We start from the raw sequence: 21,115 nt of genomic DNA on the forward strand, positions 1-21,115 counted from the left end.
TTAATACAGAGTCTCTTTAAGGATTATATTAATTTGATTTCTCCTTTATGTATAGGGTTATTTTGTTACTTGTTTTCTAGATTAGTTACGGAGCTAGAGATAGCTTATTAAGTGACAGAAGGGAGTTTCCGCATGTTTTCCGCACGGCTCCAGACAATGAGATGCAACATGTGGCAATTGCAAGGCTGCTGGAGAGCATGAGGTGGAACTGGGTTGGCATCATTACATCTGATGATGAGTACGGAGAACGGGAGCTCCAACAACTCAGCAGAATTCTGGCAAATCATGGAGTTTGTATCGAATTCAAGATACGTGTGTCCAGAAAGACTGTCAAAGAAATTCCTCGCGAGCTGAAAGACTCCACGGCTGAAGTCATCATTTTGGCTGGCTCAGCTACCACAGCACACTATAATTTCTTACGCAATACTCGCCCTTATCACATTGATAAAACATTCATTGTGCCTGATTCTTGGTCACAGGAACCAGGGCATCATTTTTACAGTAACTGCAACTTGATGTTCAAATCTGTCTTTCTTGCCCTCCCAAGATTGCAGGAATATTTATACAGGACAAATCCGTTCTCCTACCAGCCAGATGACCCACTAATGGATGATATTCTCATTACACGTTATGGATGCTATTCTAGAAACAGATTTAAAAATTACTTTCTTGCACCTATAATGCCCCATCCTGTTCACAACTGCACTTTGGAGACAATGAACAAAACTCAATATGTTTTTACAGAAGATAATACCCCGGAAAGAGTATATATGGCCGTCACTGTATTGGCCCGGGCATTGCACAACATGTTTCTTCCTTTGAAGATGAATAAAACAGAAATGGCAACACAATTCCACAGAATGAAGCATAAGGTGAGTGTGACCAATATACAGAAGGCCTCCACCTCATGGCTTCCAGCGTGTCCAGGCAAGAGAGGTTTTCTTAGGGCCTTTTCTTCTAGCTGTGATCCACTTCCAAAAACAGATTGCAGCTATTTTACATGAAAATCATGGTGCTCATTTTCCAGTAGCACAATGAATTCTTTTTTCAATGTGCAATCGCCAGCCTGCACGATTCTCGGTACAATCGTGTTTCATTCCTCCTGGCTTCACAGCGCAGACACAGCAAGTGGAAACTGAGAATTGTGTTATTACAGCACAGTGAGATTGCACTGAGATTGCAGGGAAAATGTAGGCTAGCCAGTCATGCTCACCGACAACTCGTGATCATGGAACAGCCGTGGACCACGAGTATTTTTCCAGTATTCGGCTTTGAAATCCGAAGCCGTGGATTGATTTGAACCACAGAACATGGCCACGACAGGCCGTGATTTTGTATATGCATTCACGATCATGAAAGCGGGGGGGGGGGGGGGGGGCGTGGTTAGGTCATGATTAGCGGAAATGGGCGGAAATGACTTCCCTGGGCCAATCAGAGGCCCCCAGCCAGGCCCTAGCAACCAATCATAGGAGGGGAGGCTATGCCCTCCCCTCCTGTATATAAAGCAGCAGCCATGATGGAAAGCTCCAGCCTTGCTAGACTCTGGCACTGAGAGGAGCATCTCCAGGTCATTGTTGCTTCAGCAAGTGCATTTTTTAGTGTTAACTCCTAAAGGTCTGTACACACGCCTGATCAGAGGCAACGACAGGTCTGTCATCACCTCCTGCTGGGCGTGTTTTCAGCAGACAGTACAGCGTGTTTACAGTCTGTCGGTGGACTGATAAGGCTGTTTCTGAGTGATCTGCCCGGCATGTATTCCCGCGACAGTTAGCAGCGGCGCATAATAGGGGTCCAATCGCTTCAGTGTTTAGCCTCCATAGAAGCAGCCGCACGCACGCTGCGAACGTGCAAGGCGTCCCCCTCCGTCCCAAGCAGCAGCTCCACTAACACGGGTAAGCACTGGACACATTTTGTGATCATCATATATATTATCAAGCATTTGCACTTTATATCATACTAGCCGACCCGCGGCGTAGCATACGCCGCATAAGGGGGTAGAGGGCAGGAAGGGGGTATTGGGCACAACAGCGGGGAGGGGGGTCGGACCCCCCCTCAATTGGGTCCCTCATGTGTGTTCCCCTCCAGCTTAAGCTCAGCAGGAACCCCCCCCCCCTCACCTGGGTCCCCCATGTGTGCTCCCCTTCCAGCTTAAGCTCAGCAGGAACCCCCCCCCCCCCCCCCACCACCTGGGTCCCCCATGTGCGCTCCCCCTCCTGCTTAAGCTCAGCAGGAACCCCCCCCCACCACCACCTGGGTCCCCCATGTGCGCTCCCCCTCCTGCTTAAGCACAGTAGCAGCCGCCACTATTAGTAAGAGGCAGTGGGCGGGGATGACTCACCGCTTCCGTGTTCCAGCGTGCATTCCACTGTCGTCACTTCCTGCAATGCCGCACACTGTATTGATGTAATTTGCCTTTTTAAAACAGAAGGAAATCTGCAATAATTCAGCTATAAGTGAACATTTATGGTTACCCACAATGCACCGCTACTAAATATGCCAATTATTCTTTTTCACCCTTAGTAACCCAAGCAAGCATCCAGATCCACTGGTGTATAGCAAGCCTATAGCTTTAAATTTTACACAGCCATGTCAATACCACATGTGACAGCCTGTTTCAGACTTTTGGTCCTCATCAGTACTTGGCAGGGATTGACATGGCAGTATGAGATAGGGCTTGGACCAGTACAACAGAGTAACCAAGCAGCTCAGGGTGACCCAAACCACACGGAATATATAGGTGGTTAAAAGGGACCAAAAATACCTTCTACTAAAAAAATCAAAGCTTGGTGTAATTTGGCTTCTTAAAACAGAAGCAAATCTGCAATAATTCAGCTATAAGTGAACATTTGTGGTCACCCACAATGCACCGCTGCTAAATATGCAAATTATTCCTTTTCACCCTCGGTAAGTCAAGCAAGCCTATGGGCCTGATTCACAAAGCGGTGCAAACTGTTAAGCACGTGAAGTGCCGTTCGCAGACTTTTGCGCGTGCAAAGTGCCGCAATCGCACAAATCGCGGCAAATTGCGCACGCAATAGACCCCAATAGCGTGTATCACAGCATTTCGCACGCACAAAGCTCCACGAACGGTACTCCTCGTGCTAACTGTACCTATACCTATAGCTTGAATTTTTACACAGTCATATCAAGCCCATATGTGACAGCCTATTTCAGACTTTTGGTCCTCATCTGTACATGGCAGGGATTGATATGGCTGTATGAGATAGGGCTTGGACCAGTACAACAGAGTAACCAAGCAGCTCAGGGTGACCCAAACCACTCGGAATGTATATAGGAGGATAAAGAAGAACAAAAATCCCTCCTACTAAAAAAGAACAAAGCTTGGTGTAATTTTCCTTCTTAAAACAGAAGCAAATCTGCAATAATTCAGCTATAAGTGAACATTTGTGGTTACCCACAATGCACTACTACTGAATATGCAAATTATCCCTCGTTGCCCTTGGTTTGATAAGACACTACTTCTTCTTCTTGCTTGGACCAGCCCCTTCTTCTTGCTTGGACCGGCCCTGGGGGCAGGGCGCTACTTCTTCTTCTTGTTTGAAGGTTGAGGCACTTACTCTATTATATATATAGATGGTACAGTTGGTTTTTCTGTGAGTTTTTTATATATTGATAGCACATAGCACTTTTTGCTTTGCACATCAGCAATTTGTAGTTTGTTTGAACACTACATATATATTTTTTTCACTTATTTACCTACTAGCTGGATGCCCGGCGTTGCCCGGGTATGTATTTGGCTGGTGTTGGCTCTGCCCACTTTTCCCAACCCTAACACACAATTACTTAATGACCAAGTATGTAAGCTTTGCGGTCTTTGGCATCAATAATTTGCAATGAAATAAAATTAATCTGATTGGATGTGGCTCCACCCCTTTTCTGAATTTGAACCCCAATCACCCAATGGCCAAGTGTACCAGGTACAGGTGATTAACAGTGCAAGAATGGCAGCAATTAAATATTCCCCTTAAAATCAATAGGTGGATTTTGATTGGCTTTTATAGGCTCCACCCACTTTTCTGAATATTAATCCCAGTCACCCTGTGAGCAATTGTGCAAAGTTTGAGAACCCTACCATTAACAGTGTAAGAATGGCTGCAGTTTACATTTGCGCAATGAAATTTGTATTTTTTCTACCCACTTATTTCCTAACATTGTTCAGGTATGTATTTGGCTGGTGTTGGCTCCGCCTACTATTTCTAACCCTAACACACAATTACTCTATAACCAAGTGTGTGAGCTTTGCGGTCTTTGGCATCAATAATTTGCATTGAGATTAAACAAATCTGATTGGCTGTTTGTGGCTCCACCCCTTTGTCTGAATTTAAATCCCAGTCACCCAATGACCAACTGTACCAGGTTTAAGGCTTGTGCCATTAACAGTGCAAAAATGGTAGCAATTACATATTCCCCTTGAAAATCAATAGGTGAATTTTGATTGGCTTTTGTAGGCTCCACCCACTTCTCTGAATATTAATCCCAGTCACTTAGTCACCAATTGTGCAAAGTGTGAGAACCCTACCATTAAAAGTGTAAGAATTGCTGCAGTTTACATTTTCTCAGTGAAATTTGCATTTGTCTCCGCCTACTGATGACCCAGCATTGCCCGATTATGTATTTTGCAGGTACTGGCTGCGCCCACTTTTCCTAACCCTAGCACACAATTAATCAATTACTCAATGACCAAGTTTGTGAGCTTTGTGGTCTTTGGCATCAATAACCTGCATTAAAATGAAACAAATATTATTGGCTGTGTGTGGCTCCACCCTGTTTTATGAATGTAAACCCCAGTTACGCAATGATCAACTGTACCAAGTTTGAGGCTTGTGCCATTAACAGTGCAAGAATGACAGCAATGAAATATTCCCCTGAAAAATCAATAGGTCATTTTTGATTGCCTTTTGTAGGCTCCACCCACTTTTCTGAAAATTAACCCCAGTCACCCAGTAACCAACTGTGCAAAGTTTGAGAACCCTGCCATTAACAGTGTAAGAATTGCTGCAGTTTACATTTTCTCAGTGCAATTTGTATTTGTCTCCATCCACTTATGACCCGGCGTTGCCCGCTTATGTATTTGGCTGGTGTTGGCTGTGCCCACTTTTCTAACCCTAACACACAATTAATCAGTTACTAAGTGTGTGAGCTTTGCGGTGTTTGGCATCAATTATTTGCATTGGAATGAAACAAATCTAATTGGCTGTTTGTGGCTCCACCCCCTTTCAGAAATTTGAACCTCAGTTACACAATGATCAACTGTACCAGGTTTGAGGCTTGTGCCATTAACAGTGCAAGAATGGCAGCAATGTAAATCTCCACCTTGAAAATCAATAGGTGAATTTCGATTGGCTTTTATAGACTCCACCCACCTTTCTGAATATTAACCCCAGTCACCCAACCTCCAACTGTGCAAAGTGTGAGTACCCTACCTATAACAGTGTAAGAATGTCTGCAGTTTACATTTTCCAGTGAAATTTGTACCCTTTTTGGTTATGAGAATAAAAAGTATCCTATACTTTATTCCAGGTAGTGTACTATGTGTGTGCCAAATTTCATTCAAATCTGTTCAGCCATTTTTGCGTGATCGAGTAACAAACATCTAAATATCCAAACTTTCCCATTTATTATACTAGCTGGTCGCCCGGCGTTGCCCAGGTATGTAATTGGCTTTGGCTAGTGTTAGCTCTGTCCACTTTTTCTAATCCTAACACACAATTACTCAATGATGACCTAGTTTGTGAGCTTTGCGGTCTTTGGCATCAATAATTGGCTGTGGCTCCACTCCTTTGAAAATCAATAGGTGAATTTTGATTAGCTTTTGTAGGCTCCACCTACTTTTCTGAATATTAATCCCAGTCAACCACTGTGCAAAGTTTAAGAACCCTGCCATTGACAGACAGTGTAAGAATGGCTGCAGTTTACATTCTGGCAGTTACATTTGTATTTTTCTCCACCCACTGATGTCCTGATATTTCCCGGGTATGTATTTGGCTGCTGTTGGCTGTGGCCACTTTTTCTAACCCTAACACACAATTGTCAATAGTCAATGAACAAGTTTGTGAGATTTGTGGTCTTTGGCATGAATAACTTTCATTGAAATGAAACACATCTGATTCGCTGTTTGTGGCCCCACCCCTTTTCTAAATATTTAACCCCAGTCACCCAATGATCAACTGTACCAGGTTTGAGGCTTGTGCCATTAACAGTGCAAAAATGGCAGCAATTAAATATTTGCCTTGAAAATCAATAGGTGAATTGTGATTGGTTTTTGTAGGCTCCACCCACTTTTCTGAATATTAATCCCAGTCACCCAGTGACCAACTGTGCAAAGTTTTAGAACCCTACAATTAATAGTGTAAGTATGGCTGCAGTTTACATTTTCCCAGTGAAATTTGTGTTTGTCTCCACCCACTGAAGACTCGGCATTGCCCAGGTATGTATTTGGCTGGTGCTGGCTCCGCCCACTTTTTCTAACCCTAACACAAAATTACTTAATGACCAAGTTTGTGAGCTTTGTGGTCTTTGGCATCAAAAATTTGCATTGAAATAAAATAAATATGATTGGCTGTGGCTCCACCCCTTTACTGAATTTGAACCCCAATCACCCAATGGCCAACTGTACCAGGTACAGGTGATTAACAGTGCAAGAGGCTTGTGCCATTAACAGTGCAAGAATGGCATCAATTAAATATTCCCCTTAAAGATTAATAGGTGGATTTTGATTGGCTTTTGTAGGCTCCACCCACTTTTCTGAATATTAATCTCAGTCACCCAGTGACCAACTGTGCAAAGTTTGAGAACCCTACCATTAATAGTGTAAGAATTGCTGCAGTTTACATTTTCTCAGTGAAATTTGTATTTGTCTCCGCCTACTGATGACCCAGCATTGCCCGATTATGTATTTGGCTGTTGTTGGCTGCGCCCACTTTTCCTAACCCTAACACACAATTACTCAATTACTCAATGACCAAGTTTGTGAGCTTTGCGGTCTTTGGCATCAATAACCTGCATTAAAATGAAACAAATTAGATTAGCTGTTTGGGGCTCCACCCCCTTATATAAATTTAAACCCCAATCACGCAATGATCAACTGTACCAGGTTTGAGGCTGGTGCCATTAACAGTGCAAGAATGGCAGCAATGAAATATTCCCCTGAAAAATCAATAGGTAATTTTTAAATGTTTTTTGTAGGCTCCACCCACCTTTCTGAATATTAATTCCAGTCACCCAGTAAACAACTGTGCACAGTTTGAGAACCCTACCATTAACAGTGTAAGAATGGCTGCTGTTTACATTTTCCGAGTAAAATTTGTATTTGTCTCCGCCCACTTATGACCCTGCGTTGCCCGATTATGTATTTGGCTGGTGTTGGCTGTGCCCACTTTCCTAACCCTAACACACAATTACTTACCTGCATTAAAATGAAACAAATCAGATTGGCTGGTGTTGGCTGTGCCCACTTTCCTAACCCTAACACACAATTAATCAATTACTCAATTACCAAGTTTGTGAGCTTTGCGGTGTTTGGCAACAACAATTTGCATTGGAATGAAACAAATCTGATTGGCTATTTGTGGTTCCACCCCCTTTCTGAAATTGAATCTCAGTCACCCAATGATCAACTATACCAGGTTTGAGGCTTGTGCCATTAACAGTGCAAGAATGGCAGAAATTTAAATATTCCCCTTGAAATTCATTAGGTGAATTGTGATTGGCTTTTATAGGCTCCACCCACCTTTCTGAATAATAACCCCAGTCACCCAACAACCAACTGTGCAAAGTTTGAGAATCTTACCATTAACAGTGTAAGAAAAACAAAAGTTTGCTTTCTTAAAGCAGAGTCCCAGTGGATTGGCGTACAGCCCACGTTTTCCCATTATTTAAGAAGGGCAAAAAATCTGATCCAGGAAATTATAGACCTGTAAGCTTAACATCAGTTGTATGCAAACTATTTGAGGGGTTACTAAGAGATACTATACATGACTTCATAGTAGAAAATAATCTTATTTCTCAGTATCAACATGGGTTTACTAAAGACAGGTCCTGTTTGACTAACATGCTCAGCTTTTGTGATGTAGTGAATGCTAATATGAATATTGGGAATGCTGTAGATGTGATATACTTGGACTTTGCAAAGGCCTTCGACACTGTTCCGTACAAAAGTCTGGTGCAAAAGTTGAGGATGCAAGGACTGGGGAAGAGTCTGTGTGCATGGATAGGGAACTGGCTAATGGACAGAAAACAAAGAGTTGTGGTCAATGGATCGTACTCAAAATGGGAGACTGTTAGCAGTGGGGTCCCACAGGGGTCTGTACTGGGTCCAGTGCTCTTCAATTTATTTATTAATGACCTAGTAGATGCAGTAGTGAGCAATGTTGCTATTTTTGCAGATGATACAAAATTGTGCAGAATCATCAACTCTCAGGAAGATAGTGTCATATTGCAACAGGATCTGGATAGGATGGCTATATGGGCACATAAATGGCAGATGAAATTCAATGTTGACAAATGTAAAGTCATGCATTTTGGTCGTACCAATGGTCTAGCACCATACAAAATAAATGGGATACAGTTGGGAACATCAAACTTGGAGAAGGACTTAGGAGTACTCATCGACAACAAGTTAAATAATCGTACTCAATGCCAAGCCGCTGCAGCTAAAGCGAACAAAATTTTGGGATGCATTAAAAGGGAAATAAAAACTCGAGATGCTAGCATAATATTGCCCCTGTTTAACTCTCTAGTAAGGCCACATCTGGAATATGGAATTCAGTTCTGGGCACCACATTACAAAAAAGATATTGCAGTTTTAGAGCAGGTGCCGAGACGAGCTACAAAATTGATACGTGGGATGGAAGGTCTCACTTATTAAGAAAGGTTAGATAAACTGGGTTTATTTAGTCTAGAGAAAAGACGCCTTAGAGGGGATCTAATTAACATGTATAAATACATCAGAGGGCAATATAATAGCTTGGCGGATGAGCTTTTTGTCCCTAGGCCTTCTCAAAGGACTAGAGGACATGAGCTGCGCATGGAGGAAAAACGTTTTAGCCATTTATTTAGGAAAGGGTTCTTTACAGTAAGAGTGATTAAGATGTGGAATGCATTGCCACAGGAAGTCGTTATGGCAAACTCTATACCTGCATTTAAAGGGGGCTTAGATGCTTTCCTTGCGTTGAAAGACATCCATGGCTACAATTACTAGGTAATGCCTAATGATGTTGATCCAGGGATTTTATCTGATTGCCATCTGGAGTCAGGAAGGAATTTTTCCCTTTTGGGGCTAATTGGACCATGCCTTGTAAGGGTTTTTTCGCCTTCCTCTGGATCAACAGGGGTATGTGAGGGAGCAGGCTGGTGTTGTACTATGTACTGGTTGAACTCGATGGACGTATGTCTTTTTTCAACCAAAATAACTATGTAACTATGTAAAAAAGAAATAATTTGCAATAATTCACGTTGGAGTGAGCTTGAAATGTCTCTCAAAGCATCACTGCTGAATATATGCAAAATAATCATTGTTACCCTTAGAAGCTAAACACACCTCCAGAACCGCTGGAATGCAATGATGTGTCAGCTTGCTAAATTGTACAGAGCCATAATAATCCAACATGCATACAGACTGTTTTGGATTGTTTGATCCTTATCAGTGCATGGCATAGATGAATTTGGCTCTATGTAGTAGGGCTTGTAACACCGAGAGGTACAGACTAACCAGCAAGCTCATGGTGACCCAGAACTCATTGGAGTGTGTAAGGGACTACAATGGTCCTAAAAGCCCCCTTACTAAGATGTTAAGAAAAACAAAAGTTTGCTTTCTTAAAACAGAAAGAATTTGCGATAATTCAGGTTGGAGTGAGCTTGAGATGTCTCCCAGTGCATCACTGCTGAATATATGCAAATTAACCATTGTTACCCTTAGAAGCTAAACACACCTCCAGTGTAACAGTGTAAGAATGGCTGCAGTTTACATTTTCCAGTGAAATTTGTATTTGTCTCTTTTTGGTTATGGGAATAAAAAGTATCCTATACTTTATTCCAGGTAATGTACTATGTGTGTGCCAAATTTCATTCAAATCCGTTCAGCCATTTTTGCGTGATCGAGTAACAAACATCCAAACATCCAAACAAACAAACAAACAAACAAACAAACAAACAAACATCCAAACATCCAAACATCCAAACAAACATCCAAACAAACATCCAAACATCCAAACATCCGAACTTTAATTTATTTAATTTACTAGCTGGTCGCCCGGCGTTGCCCGGGTATGTAATTGGCTAGTGTTACCTCTGCCCACTTTTTCTAATCCTAACACACAATTACTCAAGGATGACCTAGTTTGTGAGCGTTGCGGTCTTTGGCATCAATAATTGGCATTGAAATGAAATAAATCTAATTGGCTGTGGCTCCACTCCTTTGAAAATCAATAGGTGATTTTTGCTTTTGTAGGCTCCACCCACTTTTCTGAATATTAATCCCAGTCACCCAGTGACCAATTGTGCAAAGTTTAAGAAACCTGCCATTGACAGAGTAAGAAAAACAAAAGTTTGCTTTCTTAACACAGAAAGAATTTGTGATAATTCAGGTTGGAGTGAGCTTAAAATGTCTCCCAGTGCATCACTGTTGAATATATGCAAATTAACCATTGTTACCCTTAAAAGCTAAACACACCTCCAGAACTGCTGGAATGCAATGATGTGTCAGTTTGTTAATTTGTTCAGAGCCATAATAATCCAACATGCATACAGACTGTTTTGGATTTTTTTTTTTCTTCGTTTTTTGGCCTTTCAGATTAAAATCACTTAAAAACCAGCCATCACGCGGATCTCTCCATCAGGTTGGCAGCGATATTGCCCATCCTTCATAATTAAATCATCATACCGGCCTTTATTAAATCTGTTCACTTTTTATATCAATGAGCTCCATTCTTTTTGTTTCCAACATTCCTGAGCCTTCTCCTCTCCAACACTTTTTTTATCTGCCAAATACACCACATACAATCTCGCCAAGAAAAAATTGCATACTGCTTCCAATGACAACTGCTCCTTCTTGAATACAATTAGATTCCTTGCATCCCACAGAACTTCCTTGAATACAGAAAACACGATCCACCCCTTCCTATCCTTTTCCTTTGCACCCAGTGACACTCCACCCATCACCATTAAAAGAGATGTGCCCCTAACCTCCACCACCACCTCTAAAAAAAAACCCCAACTTCCTCCGAAAATCCCTTGCAAAATCACACTCCCAAAAAACGTGATCCACATCTTCTTCCCCTCCGCACCCTTCTCTTGGGCACCTTCCTGAGGGAGTCATACCCCTCCTTTTGCAAAAAACCCTAGTAGGGAGTAGTGTTGGGCGAACATCTAGATGTTCGGGTTCGGGCCGAACAGGCCGAACATGTCCGCGATGTTCGGGTGTTCGACCCGAACTCCGAACATAATGGAAGTCAATGGGGACCCGAACTTTTGTGCTTTGTAAAGCCTCCTTACATGCTACATACCCCAAATTTACAGGGTATGTGCACCTTGGGAGTGGGTACAAGAGGAAAAAAAAATTTAGCAAAAAGAGCTTATAGTTTTTGAGAAAATCGATTTTAAAGTTTCAAAGGGAAAACTGTCTTTTAAATGCGGGAAATGTCTGTTTTCTTTGCACAGGTAACATGCTTTTTGTCGGCATGCAGTCATAAATGTAATACATATAAGAGGTTCCAGGAAAAGGGACCGGTAATGCTAACCCAGCAGCAGCACACGTGATGGAACAGGAGGAGGGTGGCGCAGGAGGAGAAGGCCACGCTTTGAGACACAACAACCCAGGCCTTGCATGAGGACAAGAAGCGTGCGGATAGCATGCTTTGTACCACCATGCAGTCATAAATGTAATAAAGATAAGTGGTTCAATAAACAGGGACCACGCGGCAACGCTAACCCAGCAGCAGCACACGTGATGGAACAGGAGGAGGCGCAGGAGGAGAAGGCCACGCTTTGTGAGACACAACAACCCAGGCCTTGCATGAGGACAAAAAGCGTGCGGAGAGCATGCTTTGTACCGCCATGTAGTCATAAATGTAATAAAGATAAGAGGTTCAATAAACAGGGACCACGCGGCAACGCTAACCCAGCAGCAGCAGCAGCAGCAGCACACGTGATGGAACAGGAGGAGGCGCAGGAGGAGAAGGCCACGCTTTGTGAGACACAACAACCCAGGCCTTGCATGAGGACAAAAAGCGTGCGGATAGCATGCTTTGTACCGCCATGTAGTCATAAATGTAATAAAGATAAGAGGTTCCATAAACAGGGACCGGCAACGCTAACCCAGCAGCAGCAGCAGCAGCAGCACACGTGATGGAACAGGAGGAGGCGCAGGAGGAGAAGGCCACGCTTTGTGAGACACAACAACCCAGGCCTTGCATGAGGACAAAAAGCGTGCAGATAGCATGCTTTGTACCGCCATGTAGTCATAAATGTAATAAAGATAAGAGGTTCCATAAACAGGGACCACGCGGCAACGGTAACCCAGCAGCAGCAGCAGCAGCAGCAGCACACGTGATGGAACAGGAGGAGGCGCAGGAGGAGAAGGCCACGCTTTGTGAGACACAACAACCCAGGCCTTGCATGAGGACAAAAAGCGTGCGGATATAGCAGCAATGCTTTTTGCCGCCATGCAGTCATAAATGTAATACAGATGAGAGGTTCAATAAACAGGGACCGGAAACGCTAAACCATCCCAGATGTTCATCGGTCATGTTACTTGGTTGGGGTCCAGGAGTGTTGCGTAGTCGTTTCCAATCCAGGATTGATTCATTTTAATTTGAGTCAGACGGTCTGCATTTTCTGTGGAGAGGCGGATACGCCGATCTGTGATGATGCCTCCGGCAGCACTGAAACAGCGTTCCGACATAACGCTGGCTGCCGGGCAAGCCAGCACCTCTATTGCGTACATTGCCAGTTCGTGCCAGGTGTCTAGCTTCATGCCCGGTTTCAGGTCCAGCGGTGCCAGCCACAAATCCGTCTGTTCCTTTATTCCCCTCCAAATTTCCTCCCCTGTGTGCTGCTTATCCCCAAGGCAGATCAGCTTCAGCAACGCTTGCTGACGCATGCCAACAGCTGTGCTGCACTGCTTCCACGATCCTACTGCTGCTGGTGCTGGGTTAGCATTTCCGGATGAGGTACAGCTTTGAGATGCGTTGGAGGAGAAGGAGTCAGAGAGGTAGGTGCTGCTGTTGTTATCCAGCTGTTTGCGGCGTGGGCAACACCCGCGCCGTAGCAGGTGAGGAATCGCTGCCAGGCTCCACAAGGTTCACCCAGTGCGCGGTAAGGGAGATGTATCGACCCTGGCCGAACGCACTCGTCCAGGTGTCAGTGGTGAGGTGAACCTTGCAGGCAACGGCATTCTTCAAGCTTCGGGTTATTTAGCTGACCACGTGCTCATGCAACTCAGGCACTGCAGAGCGCGCAAAGTGGTAGCGGCTGGGAACAACGTAACGTGGGATGGCCACTGACATCATGCCCTTGAAGCTGTTTGTCTCCACCACTCGATATGGCAGCATTTCGCAGGCCAGAAGCTTGGCTATGCTGGCTGGCTGTTACTGCCACGGCCCGGGGGTCATTTGCTGGCAATTTCCTCTTGTGCTCAAACATCTCAGAGACAGACAACTCAACCGTAGCGCTGCACACCGAAGGGCTGTTGGTTGTTGTGTTTGATGAACACTGGGAGACCTCAAGAGCACTAGTCCGGAAAGTGACAGTGTCAGCATCGTCTGATGTTTGTGAATGTTGTGAACCACGCAATGGCTGGGCTACTGCTGCTGCTGAGGCGGGTCTGGTGGTGAGTCTGGTGAACCCAAGGGAGGCAGTGTTGCTGGTGGTACCCTGTCCTGCCGCGTTTGCCCACAGAGTGGGATGTTTGGATAGAATGTGGCGGCTCATGCTGGTGGTGGAGAGGTTGTTAATACTTTTCCCCCTGCTCAGGCGGGTCTTGCACACCTTGCAAATCGCCATGGTAACATCCTCAGTGCAGTCTTCAAAGAAAGCCCAGACTTTAACTGGCTGAGGACTCGGACCTCGTGCGTGATGTGCTGGTGCTGCTTAACCCACTGCTGGACGCTTGAGAGGTCATCCAAGTAATTATCTGGTCCTGTTCTTTTGGATCTGTGAGGGTTGTTGTCCTGGACAACATGGGCAGTATTGAGTGGGTTTTCTTGGGTGCTCCCCTGTGGCCTGTACGTGAACCGTCAGGGGAAACACCTCTTCCCTTGCCCCTCCCTCTTTCACCGGATTTCTTCCTCATTTCACTTATCCTTAAAGTACACGCTGACTGGCAGCAGTACAGTGGCAGTACAGAAATGCTATACAGTGGTGGGTGAGCGGTGTACCACTATTGTCAGCAGTGACACAGAGCACAATGCTATACAGTGGCGGGTGAGCGGTGTACTACTGTTCCCAGCAGACACAGAGTGGAAGTAAACACAATGCTATATAGTGTGGCTGAGCCGTGTACACAGAGTGGCATTAAACACAATGCTATATAGTCTGCTATATAGTCACCCCGAACAGGGTGATGTTCTGCAGAACCCGAACAGTGGCAAACACTGTTCGCCCAACACTACTGGGAGGGAACGCAGATTTTAGTACCTAAACACACGATACAACATGTTTTCCGGGGTCGGACTCTGAGGCACATACAGATGGTCCCGATCATCATCCTCATCATACAACTCTTCTCCTGAGTCTGACCCACCCACCACCTCTGCCACCCCAACATCCCCAGACACAGACCCCTCATCGTCCTCAACATTAACTTGGGATGCTGGCCTGAGCCAGACCTCCTCCTCCACATCAGGCCCCATCATCTCCTCAATGGCAGCCCTCATTAATCGCTCTGGCGACGGACTGATGGACACAACGTTCTCCTCCGGGGAGGGCTGCTGCTGACCACTGGCTGCTGGGGTGGATGTTATAGCTTGCGTGGGGCGTTGGCTGTTGCTGTTGTTGGGAGTGCTGCTCACAGCGGAGGTCTCTGGGGAACTCATGTTGAGCTCATATAGTGGTTGACGGTGAGTGGAGTATTACTGATCCCAGCAATATACACACTGACTGGCAGAGTACGCAATGCTATATAGTGTGGCTGAGCGGTGTACACAGAGTGGCAGTAAACACAATGCTATATAGTCTGGCTGAGCGAGCGGTGTACTACTGTTCCCAGCAGAATCAGAGTGGCAGTAAACAATGGTATATAGTCTGGCTGAGCGGTGTACACACAATGCTATATAGTCTGCTATATAGTGTCAGTAAACAATGGTATATAGTCTGGCTGAGCGAGCGGTGTACTACTGTTCCCAGCAGAATCAGAGTGGCAGTAAACAATGGTATATAGTCTGGCTGAGCGGTGTACACAGAGTGTCAGTAAACAATGGTATATAGTCTGGCTGAGCGAGCGGTGTACTACTGTTCCCAGCAGAATCAGAGTGGCAGTAAACAATGGTATATAGTCTGGCTGAGCGGTGTACACAGAGTGTCAGTAAACAATGGTATATAGTCTGGCTGAGCGAGCGGTGTACTACTGTTCCCAGCAGAATCAGAGTGGCAGTAAACAATGGTATATAGTCTGGCTGAGCGGTGTACACAGAGTGTCAGTAAACAATGGTATATAGTCTGGCTGAGCGGTGTACACACAATGCTATATAGTCTGCTATATAGTGTCAGTAAACAATGGTATATAGTCTGGCTGAGCGAGCGGTGTACTACTGTTCCCAGCAGAATCAGAGTGGCAGTAAACAATGGTATATAGTCTGGCTGAGCGGTGTACACAGAGTGTCAGTAAACAATGGTATATAGTCTGGCTGAGCGAGCGGTGTACTACTGTTCCCAGCAGAATCAGAGTGGCAGTAAACAATGGTATATAGTCTGGCTGAGCGGTGTACACAGAGTGTCAGTAAACAATGGTATATAGTCTGGCTGAGCGGTGTACACACAATGCTATATAGTCTGCTATATAGTGTCAGTAAACAATGGTATATAGTCTGGCTGAGCGAGCGGTGTACTACTGTTCCCAGCAGAATCAGAGTGGCAGTAAACAATGGTATATAGTCTGGCTGAGCGGTGTACACAGAGTTTCAGTAAACAATGGTATATAGTCTGGCTGAGCGGTGTACACAGAGTGTCAGTAAACAATGGTATATAGTCTGGCTGAGCGGTGTACACAGAGTGGCAGTAAACACAATGCTATATAGTCTGGCTGAGCGAGCGGTGTACTACTGTTCCCAGCAGAATCAGAGTGGCAGTAAACAATGGTATATAGTCTGGCTGAGCGGTGTACACAGAGTGTCAGTAAACAATGGTATATAGTCTGGCTGAGCGGTGTACACAGAGTGTCAGTAAACAATGGTATATAGTCTGGCTGAGCGGTGTACACAGAGTGGCAGTAAACACAATGCTATATACTCTGGCTGAGCGAGCGGTGTACTACTGTTCCCAGCAGACACAGAACAGTGAACAGAATGCTATATAGTGTGGCTGAGCGAGCGGTGTACCACTATTCCCAGCAGACACAGAACAGTGAACAGAATGCTATATAGTGTGGCTGAGCGGGCGGTGTACCACTATTCCCAGCAGACACAGAACAGTGAACAGAATGCTATATAGTGTGGATGAGCGAGCGGTGTACCACTATTCCCAGCAGACACAGAACAGTAAACAGAATGCTATATAGTGTGGCTGAGCGAGCGGTGTACCACTATTCCCAGCAGACACAGAACAGTGAACAGAATGCTATATAGTGTGGCTGAGCGAGCGGTGTACCACTATTCCCAGCAGACACAGAACAGTGCACAGAATGCTATATAGTGTGGCTGAGCGAGCGGTGTACCACTATTCCCAGCAGACACAGAACAGTAAACAGAATGCTATATAGTGTGGCTGAGCGAGCGGTGTACCACTATTCCCAGCAGACACAGAACAGTAAACAGAATGCTATATAGTGTGGCTGAGCGAGCGGTGTACCACTATTCCAAGCAGACACAGAACAGTGAACAGAATGCTATATAGTGTGGCTGAGCGAGCGGTGTACCACTATTCCCAGCAGACACAGAGTGGCAGTAAACAGAATGCTATATAGTGTGGCTGAGCGAGGTACACAGAGTGGCAGTAAACAGAATGCTATATAGTGTGGCTGAGCAAGCGGTGTACTACTATTCCCAGCAGACACAGAGTGGCAGTAAACAGAATGCTATATAGTGTGGCTGAGCGAGGTACACAGAGTGGCAGTAAACAGAATGCTATATAGTGTGGCTGAGCAAGCGGTGTACTACTGTTCCCAGCAGTGACACAATGACAGGGGGGACCCTGGCTAGCGTGGCTGGAGCGCGAACTACCCTGCCTGCCTACCCAAAGCTAAACCCACAGACAAATGGCGGAGATATGACGTGGTTCGGGTATTTATTTACCCGAACCACGTGACCGTTCGGCCAATCAGAGCGCGTTCGGGTCCGAACCACGTGACCCGTTCGGCCAATCACAGCGCTAGCCGAACGTTCGGGGAACGTTCGGCCATGCGCTCTTAGTTCGGCCATATGGCCGAACGGTTTGGCCGAGCACCGTCAGGTGTTCGGCCGAACTCGAACATCACCCGAACAGGGTGATGTTCTGCAGAACCCGAACAGTGGCGAACACTGTTCGCCCAACACTAGTAGGGAGTGCTGATACCAGGGACATCCACACCACATCTTTTTGTCTGTTTGTTGTTCCTTTAATGTTCATTCTTTTCCATATTGTCTCTGCTTGTGCACTTGTCATTCCTTTTATATAACATATTATATCATTTCTTGTGATCCATTTTTTTATGTTCTGTTTATTTATATCCGCCAAGGCTGCTCCTGTCATATTAAAATTGTACAGAATTTCTTTAACCTTTTGATAGCATAGCGTGGTTGTGAATGCAACAGGCTTGCTCAGGTCCTTAGCAACCCATCCCAACTTGTTCCACAACCATCCTCCCAAGTATCTTACAAAATCCTTCACCCTCCCCTCTGACTTCAATACTCTACGGACAGACACCAGATAGTGCAGACACAAAAAAGAAGCAACATCAGGGAAATCCCAACCACCCAGAGACACACCCTTGTGAACCGTCACCCGTGCCACCCTCTCCATCTTTGAACCCCAGAAGAAGACAAACAACATTCTCTGCACCTCTTGCATCCATCTTTTGCCAGGAGGCAAGACAAAACAGAAGTACAACAACAACGGCAATATCACAGCTTTCACCACCAACACTTTCCCTGAAAAAGACAACTTCCGCAACCTCCACAAGTTCAACTTTCTTACCACTTTCCCTTTCACCTCATCCAAAGTCTTTCTACCTTTCATCTCTGCATCAAACACCACACCTAACACCTTGATCTCCTCACTCACCGGCACTTTCTCCACATTCAAAGGTACAGGCCTCCCAAAGGAAACCAGCTGGGACTTCTCCCAATTCACAGCCATTCCAGACATTCCACAAAACACCTTCACATGCAAATTCACCCTATCAATATCAGCCTGCGACCCACCCACAAACGCCACATCATCCATATAAGCCAAATACTTCACCTGCTCTCCACCACCACCTGGCACAACAAATCCTTTCACCACCTTGTCCCGTTGGACATACCTCAGCAAAGGCTCCACCACACAAATAAAAGCCATAGGCGACAGTGGACACCCCTGCCTGACTCCGGACAAAACGGGGAATGACCTGGACAAAACCCCATTTACCAAGACGTGGCTCGAAATTCCAGTGTAAAAACTTCTAATAACTTTCAGGAGACAATCAGGGACCCCTAATTTTGCCATCACCCCGAACAGGAAGGAGTGTGATACTCTATCAAATGCCTTTTCCAAATCGATACCCTCAATGACCATCGGCGCTTTATTTTCCTGTGAAAAACTTATCATGTCCCTTAACAAAACCAGGTTATCGGCGCTTCTTCGACCGGGGACCGCACAGGTCTGCCCCTCTCCAATCATAGATGCTATCACACTCCTTAACCTGTTTGCGACCAATTTCGCCACTATCTTGTAGTCCACATTCAACAGCGAAATCGGCCTCCAATTTTTTATCAATTTTTTGTCTCCTTTCTTATAAATCAGGGTGATGACTCCCTCCCGCATTGATGGGGACAGCCGTCCAGAAGAAAAAACCTCCTGGACCACCTCCACCACTTCCCCACCAATGATAGGCCAGGCCCACCTAAAAAACTCCACTGGGAGCCCGTCCTTCCCTGGAGTCTTGCCTGTTTGCATGGCACCCACTGCCGCCCATACCTCCTCCGTGGCCACCGACTCTTTCAACTGCTGTACCTCCAACGGATCCAAACACTCCTCCAACACCTCATCACAATACTCTTCCATCTCCACATCTGACACAACATTCCCTCCTCCATACAAATCCACATAAAACTTCTGCACCTCTTCCACCACTTCAGAACCAACTACTTCCTTCTCATCCACCACCACTGACTCTAACACATCCCTACTGGACACCACCTTCTTAAAGAAGAACCGGGAGCAAGACTCCCCCTCTTCCAAATCTCTCACTTTTGCCTGATACACAATCCTCTTCCCACGCTCCATCAACATCCCCTTCATTCGCTGTCTTGCCTCCTCCAACTCTTCCTCCACCTCATACCCCCATTCCTTCATCTTCACCAAATACTGCAATCTCACTTTCCACTTCTCTTCCTCCTCTCTCTGCAAACACCTCTTCTCATACGCCAGATTCCTGAAAAAGCCAGAAATCCTCCTCTTTGCCCAATCCCACCATTCTAACAAATCCACAAAACCTCTCTTCCTGCACACCCATCCTGCATACTCCACCCTAAATCTTTCAAGTACGTCCACATCCTCCAACAACTCCACATTCAACTTCCAGACTCCCTTCCCAAACACCACTCTCTCCGATGTTTCTAGGGAACAAAGAATGGCTCTGATCAGAAAAAGTGACCTGGTGATAAGAGACAGCAGAAACCAACACATACCTAGAAAGTAAAAAGTAATCTATGCGTGACTTAACCGTGCCCGTATCCGAAAAGTAAGTATATTCCCTGTCCCTACTGCCTGCCGCCAAAGCTGCATCCTGCAGTCCAAAATCTGTCACAATCTGGTTGAGGATCCTACTGGTGGAGTCCAGCTTGGTCTCTCCTGACCCCACTCGATCCCCAACCGATCTTATACAGTTCAGATCGCCGGCCACAATGGTCTTAATGCGGCCTGGCAGATTGAACTTGAGCACCTCCAAAAACTCCGCCCTCTCATTTTTGTCTGCAGGAGCGTAACAGTTAAAAAGACGGTACTGGGAACCAAAAAAATCAAAATTCACAACCATCATCCTTCCCGGAATAATGACAGCATGTGACAAAACCTTTATGCCTGGGTTATTAAACAGCACGCCAATGCCCTCATTCCTACTCTGGCAGGCAGGGGACCAGATGGCATTGCCCCCTGCCCATTCCCCAGAGCCTGGTACCGTCTTCAATATACACTCCTGCAGACAAAAAATATCCGCCCTAAAATTTGCAAGGTCCTGCAGGACTGCAGCCCGGCGGTATGAGGAGCCGATCCCCCTCACATTTACAGACAAGCAGGGACAGGACCATCACCAAAAGACACCACGTGTTATGCACCCTACACTCAGCCATCATCACTTCTTGGATGCCCTGGGACTCTTCCTTAAGCCCACTATAGCGGGCTCCTGCTTTCCTTTTCTATTTTTCTTTCTTTTTTGTTTCTTTGACTCCGCCATATTCCAGTCCTCTGGACCAGAATCTCCAGCAGCACTTGGCCCAGGCACCTCTGGGTTAATCCTCCTAGCTGGTTTGGTGTTTTTCCAGCTAGTGGGTACAGGAGACTGCGTCATGTCAACTTTTAACTCTCCCTCAGAAATGTCACTAACAATACGCATTTTTGCCACATGGGTGTCATCACTCTCTGATTCGGTCACAGCATCTTTTCTTTCTTGATAAGGTAGTGGATAATCACTGTCACTCTCTTCTATCACCACCTCTTTCTCCCCTTCCACCTTCCCAGGGTCAGTTATGTCCATCTCACTCTCCTCCTC

At 45.5% G+C, this 21,115-nt stretch overlaps 1 protein-coding gene across 1 annotated transcript in view; it reads right to left on the reverse strand.

Moving 5' to 3' along the window:
• The window catches only part of LOC137562286 (uncharacterized), a 50,935-nt gene extending 30,549 nt beyond the window's left edge, over positions 1-20,386 (reverse strand). Inside the window, exons 1-3 of the mRNA XM_068277675.1 lie at positions 20,113-20,386; positions 19,324-19,964; positions 18,343-18,681 (exon numbers count right to left, since the gene is read on the reverse strand). Of these exons, the coding sequence (XP_068133776.1) occupies positions 18,343-18,681; positions 19,324-19,964; positions 20,113-20,386 (1,254 nt within the window). The remainder of the gene's footprint in view (positions 1-18,342; positions 18,682-19,323; positions 19,965-20,112) is intronic.
• Positions 20,387-21,115: the final 729 nt, after the last annotated feature.

The sequence above is a fragment of the Hyperolius riggenbachi genome, chromosome 1 (genome assembly GCF_040937935.1).
Source record: "Hyperolius riggenbachi isolate aHypRig1 chromosome 1, aHypRig1.pri, whole genome shotgun sequence".
NCBI classification, from domain to species: domain Eukaryota; kingdom Metazoa; phylum Chordata; class Amphibia; order Anura; family Hyperoliidae; genus Hyperolius; species Hyperolius riggenbachi.